This window comes from Pseudonaja textilis, chromosome 1, assembly GCF_049901715.1.
Source record: "Pseudonaja textilis isolate UNSWEBS1 chromosome 1, rPseTex1.2, whole genome shotgun sequence".
Taxonomy (NCBI): domain Eukaryota; kingdom Metazoa; phylum Chordata; class Lepidosauria; order Squamata; family Elapidae; genus Pseudonaja; species Pseudonaja textilis.
The window spans coordinates 299,510,058-299,516,057 of record NC_141990.1 but is presented as its reverse complement, the minus strand read 5'-3'; the positions used below and the strand labels follow the sequence as shown (position 1 = coordinate 299,516,057).

The 6,000-nt window shown below is 35.7% G+C and overlaps 1 protein-coding gene across 1 annotated transcript in view; it reads right to left on the bottom strand.

The window, feature by feature from the left end:
• Positions 1-1,726: 1,726 nt before the first annotated feature.
• Positions 1,727-6,000, bottom strand: part of AMN (amnion associated transmembrane protein) — a 92,275-nt gene continuing 88,001 nt past the window's right edge. The window contains exon 12 of the mRNA XM_087923178.1: positions 1,727-1,970. Coding sequence (XP_087779304.1) covers positions 1,860-1,970 — 111 coding nt within the window. The 3' untranslated portion in view covers positions 1,727-1,859. The remainder of the gene's footprint in view (positions 1,971-6,000) is intronic.

Here is a 6,000-nt window from a genome sequence, read left to right as displayed (position 1 = left end):
CTTTTGAAATACATTACAAGTGCTGCCAAAATATGGCAGCTACTCTATAGCTTTTAAAAGCATTAGAGTCTGTCTCCAAGATAATGGCTCAGTGGAGATGTTCAGATGGAAATTGACTTTTTCTTCTAATATGTTTCCTGCCCAGATTAAATGTGCTTCCTTTCTCTTTCCAAAGCTTTACTATCATTAATAGGAATGAGGGAAAGAGACAATTTTCTCCAGGCTAAGCAAGCCCAGTTCTGTCAATTTTTCCTCATAAGTTCAGGACTAGACAACCTGATATTCAAATGTTCTCAACTACAATTTCTAGTCCTTTGTCATTGCTTAGGTTGGCTGGAGTTGGTGGAAATGATTACATGTCAGCAAGTTTTTTTTTCTTCATTATGCTCTCTCCTTAACCTTTATAGAGTGGTTTTAGGTACTAGTATCACTCTATAAAGCCTTAATAAGACTACACCTAGAATACTGCATCCAGTTTTGGTCACCACATTATAAAAAAGATGTTGAGACTCTAGAAAGTGTGCAGAGAAGAGCAACCAGGATGATTAGGGGACTGGAGACTAAAACATAGTCTAGTGAAGAGAAGGACCAAGGGAGACATGATAGCAGTCTTTCAATATTTGAGGGGCTGCCGCAGAGAGGAAGGGATCAAGCTATTTTCTAAAGCACCCAAAAGCCAGCCAAGGAATAATGGATGAAAAGTGAATAAGGAGAGATTCAACCTGGAAATAAGGAGAGACTTTCTGACAGTGAGAACAATCAACCAATGGAACAGCTTGCCCTCGGAAGTTGTGGGAGCGCCATCACTTGAGACTTTCAAGAAGAGATTGAACTCCCATCTGCCAGAAATGGTGTAGGGTCTCCTGCATGGACAGGGGATTGGACTAGATGACCTACAAGGTCCCTTCCAACTCTGATTATCTATTATCTATTATCTATTATCTATTATTATTATGGTCCTTCAGGTCTTCCAATGACGCACCCACCAGTACTGTAACTGAGTCTATTTACTTTGTTTGTTAGTCATCCTCTTCTTCTCTTTCCTTCCACTGTTCCCAGCATTAGAACCTTCTCCAGAGAGTTAAGATACCTTTGCATGAAGTGTCCAAGTAGCATAATTTGGGTTTGGTCATTTGTGCTTTGAGGCCAACTCTGGATTAATTGTTTCCTTGTCTGCCCATCTTCAGGCATCTTCTCCAAGATGGAGGAAATGAAAGGCCAAACAATCTAGAAGGTCCTAAGTTGCCGACTTCTGACATAGGATATGCCTTCAAGCCCCATTATCTCCTGTGCTGCCCTATGGTGGACATATTCCATTTGGTTTAAGAAGATATTTCTAAACTACTGTGCTCAGAACTTGATGTGCTTCCTTACACAGCAAAAGCTCTCCATTTCTTTTTCTAACGGCATTAACACCTTAAACTTGGTAAAGGTCTGATTACTTCACTTGCAGGATTTCTTAAATGAGGCAAAGATCATAAAGTTTGACTGGATTGCAATATCTCCATGGAAGAACTCGGAATGAATATACAATGTGCTATGCCTATCTCTGTTCAATTATGCCAGGGATCTCTTGTAGAAATCTGATGAAATTACATAAATCAGGGTTCCCCCCAATTTTTCAGAGTAGTTGGAAAAGGTTGCTTGAAAGGGGTTGCAATTTGAAAGGATATGGAGGATACCAAATGAGGGAATACAACTATAAATGATTAGAAATAAATTTACTTCCATAGTTTATTACCCACAGTTTAATTCAGGCCACATCATACTGTTCTTGGTATAATGCACACAACTGCACTAATGAAATCTGTATCTAAGAATAATAAGTGACTGAGTTTTGACTGCTAGCAATGCACAACTTAAACATTAAGTTCTATTTCATCATATAAAGGGTTAATGTAATAAAGTCTGCTATTTCTGTTTGCCACCTCATCTTGAGTTTCCTCCACAGAATGTCTATTGGCTAAAACCTAGAAGAAAAAAGAGAAAATGCACATGTTGAATGCAATTCCTGAAAACTAATTTGGGAACCTAAATGCTTTGAATAGAAAAGAGCTCTTGCTAAGGTATGATGAATTCATACTATCAGTCCAGTATTTATAGTTGACAAAGTAAACGTAGTCCTTGACTTACAACAAGCTGCTTGGTGACCATTTGGACTTATGAAGGATCCGAAAATGCTACTTATGACCTGGCTTCAAAGTTCTGACATCTCACATCTCTGCAGTTACATGACCACATTTTGGGGGCTCAGCAACTGGCCTGCATTTATGGCTGCATGCAGAGCCCCTGGCCATGTGACTGCAATATACGATTTTGCCAGACGCCAACATTTACTTCTGGTTTCCAACAAAAATCACCCCATAGTGAACAGATAGTTCACTTAATAGCCACCAACGTGTCTACTTAACAACCATTGCATTCGCTTAACCATGCTATATTCACTTAATCATCACTGTGTTTCTTAATGGCCACTATGAAAAAGGTCATAAAATCAGGTTTGGTCACATAGGTGACTCCATTATGACCATCATGACTTACAGCTGAATGCCAGGCTCAATTATGGTCATAATTCAAGGACTACCTGTTCATTTGCTGTGCACATAATGTCCTTTCTACATAAAGAAAACTTGAACTTTATATTTAAACACATTTTATAAATGTGCAATAGAGAGGCAAAGTTGCTTGGGTGACATAAAATCTCTCCTTTATTTTTACAGAAGTGTACTCTAGATAACAAACCAAATATGCTAAAATATAATACTTAATACTTTTAAAGGTGAGGGTTTTTTTGGCTTGGAGGTTTGAACCAGATCAGGATTACAATGGGGTAGTGGGTAAATTCCCCCCTAACCCCACCCCACCTCACTTAGCTAATAGTAAGAGACTACTTAGGCCATCAAGTCCAACTACCTAGTTAGTGCAGGAGTCCAGATTTAACAATTCCAATATGATGGCTGTTTAGCCTTGTGCGAACATATTAATAACATGGAACCCACCACTATATGTACAATTTGTTCCATTGACAAACTTCTTTGATATCAGTCAAAATCTACTTTCCTATAACATCAATCTGTTATTTAATGTCTTGCACTCTGAGAGTAATTCTTCACCTACTTTCTATGTCACATTTTTTTCAGGTATTTGAAGACGTCTAGCATAACAATCCAGTCTTCTGGAGCCTAACAATGTCCTTCAATCTTTGCAGACAGCTTAATTTATAGTTTCCTGATCACTCTTCCTTGCACTTTTGTCAGTTTGTCTGAATCCTTCTTAAGATGTACTGCCCAGAATTAAGTGGAATTATTATTTCTTGTGATTTTGATTCTACTTAGCCTTTTTTCCAGCGACATCATGCTACTGACTCAATTTAAATTACATTTCCAGTTTCTACAGTATTAACTAACCTGCCCAATCTTGTGTCATCTGCAAATTTGTAAAGCATTCCCTCCACATAGAAGCCATTAATATACAGAGCTCAGAGCCAAATGTTGTGGCAGTCCATTTAAGATCTCCCTTCTACTTTAGCATTGATAAATATTCTTTGAGCAGTTTTGACCCTAGTACATGTCCATATAATTATTATGCCATCCACCCCATGCTTAACTAACTTACTAATTGGAATGTCATGGTTGTCCTTTGTCAAATGCTTTGTTGAAATCAAGATATATTATCCCACAACATTTCACAATCTACCAAGGAAGTTATCTGATCAAAGCATGAGAAAAGATTAGATTTGGAAGCCTTATTCTGGAGAAATATATAACCTGATATCTAGTATTTACACCTTGTTTCAAGTTACTTACAACTCAATCTTTTTATACTGTAGAACTGACAGGCTGGATAATGGACCCTTATTTTTCCCTTTTCTGAAGATTGAGACAGCATTCATCATTTCTCCAAGATTTCTCTCAAATAATACATAAAGGTTTGGTAGATCACCTGCATGATTTTTCAGTACCCTAGTATGCAGTTTATCTGACACTGAAGATTTAAACTTATTCAAAGTAACATATTCATTTACCATGTTTTTATTAAACTTAAGTTTCCATCTTGCCATTTTGTCCTGCTCTTCAGAATTGCTTGTTGGAATGCACATCATCTTCTCAGAAAAGACTAAGGTGAATTGAGTAGTTCTATTTTTCTTTATTCTTCTCTAATGTTTTGCAAGTTCGCTGCATTTTGATTTGGCTTTTATTTTGAACACATCTGAAGAAGTCCCTTTTGTTCTTAGCATTCTTGTCCAATCTTAACTTATTGTCTTGAGACAAAGGAAGAAGGGCCACACCTGTATAACATCAGTGCTCGTAGGAAGTGGGGTTTGCTCTCTGTACAGGCCATGCCACTGGTATATAAAATGAGAGCAAATCCCACTTCCTACTAGCACTGATGATGTTACCTAGTTTGGTAATGAAATGTCTGCAAGAAAATAACCAAGCCCAGAGGGCACTAAGACTCAGTTCAACCTTGAGCTACAAATATTTTCTTTTATTATTAAAATCAACTTTCTTAAAATAAAAAAATGCACTTTAATCATCTTTAGCTTTAGTTTTCCCTTACAATCAAGAACTTGATTGGTTTCAAGAACTATGATATGGTTTCTTTCCCTTTAGATTACTGCTATTTCAACTTCCAGACTATGTCTACCATATTGGTAGTATCATTGACTTAATGAAAGTGGAGTTATTTGGTCCTACTCTAAGAGATTAACGAAAGGGAAGTGATCTCTTGCAAAAGCCTATATTCAGACACTTCTATTTTATGGCATTCTTTCTCATGGGAGAGCTGCAACATTTCTTCTTCATCAGGCTGAAACCATGTTTATAAACCTAAATTTCTAATTTACTCCTAAATAATAGCACCAATCTATATCTCAAAAACTAAAATTATTGTTTATTATCTGAATAACATTAGCAGGTTTTAGATCAACATCAGCAGACTGGGCATCAGATTTATGACATAAAACAATGTATAAATATTTTTTTTCTATTTTTAATTTCATATCTTTGATGGATATCTCTGTCAGTTAGAAAGCTATGAGATTTAATTTTTTTTTTTTTTGAAAAAAGGGTTTTCCCCTTTTTCCCATGCCAAATTGATTTTAGGAGAAATCCAACACTGCAAATTGGGGAAAAAATGGTAATATGAAAATATTGGATGGAAGAAGGGATATTGACTTAGAACCAACTGATAAATGATGAAGAGGAAATTTTAGCATACTGCTCCATCACTGGAGGTTTTAAAGAACAGACTGGACAGACACTTGTCCAGAATTATATAGGGTCCCCTGCTTGAGCAGGGAAGGACTAGAAGACCACTAATGATCCTTCCAACTCTGTTCTTGTCTTATTCCAAGTAAAACATAAATATCATCTATTAGATGTAGCCCAATGGCAATATTTACAATTACAACAATTGCTAACAAGATTGTTTGGATCAGCAAACCATCACTTTTTCAGTTTTGGGATACCTGAGATACTAGGACAATTTGTTAAAACCCTATTAATTTTTTATTACCATATTGGTAGATTTGTTACCAATAAATCATTTTGATATGCAGATGTTAAGATATGAGTAGAATAAATCATCTAAACAATGGAAGAGTATATTATCTTCTATAGAAAGACTGTCAATTGATCTCAAATTATGATTTACATAACAAAAAATATTTATAAATTATTTGACTTTATTTTATTTGTATAAAAAAAGGATTGTTAAAACAGCATTTTGTTGGAGATGAAATCTGGATAATGTTTTTTTAAAAATACATTTTACAATGTCCTATACTAACCAAGTTTTGGGAAAAAGTAGTGAACTCTGTAGATATTAGAATGTATGTCTCCTTCCACTCACTGATTGCACTTATCATCTATGAGCAGATTGCTTATAGATGTGGATTTTGTATGGACATGTATGATGAAATATGGGATTTCATACAGAATATACAATAGGTTAAAATAGCTTTATTAAACCTATCAGAAATTTATATGTCTTGATCAA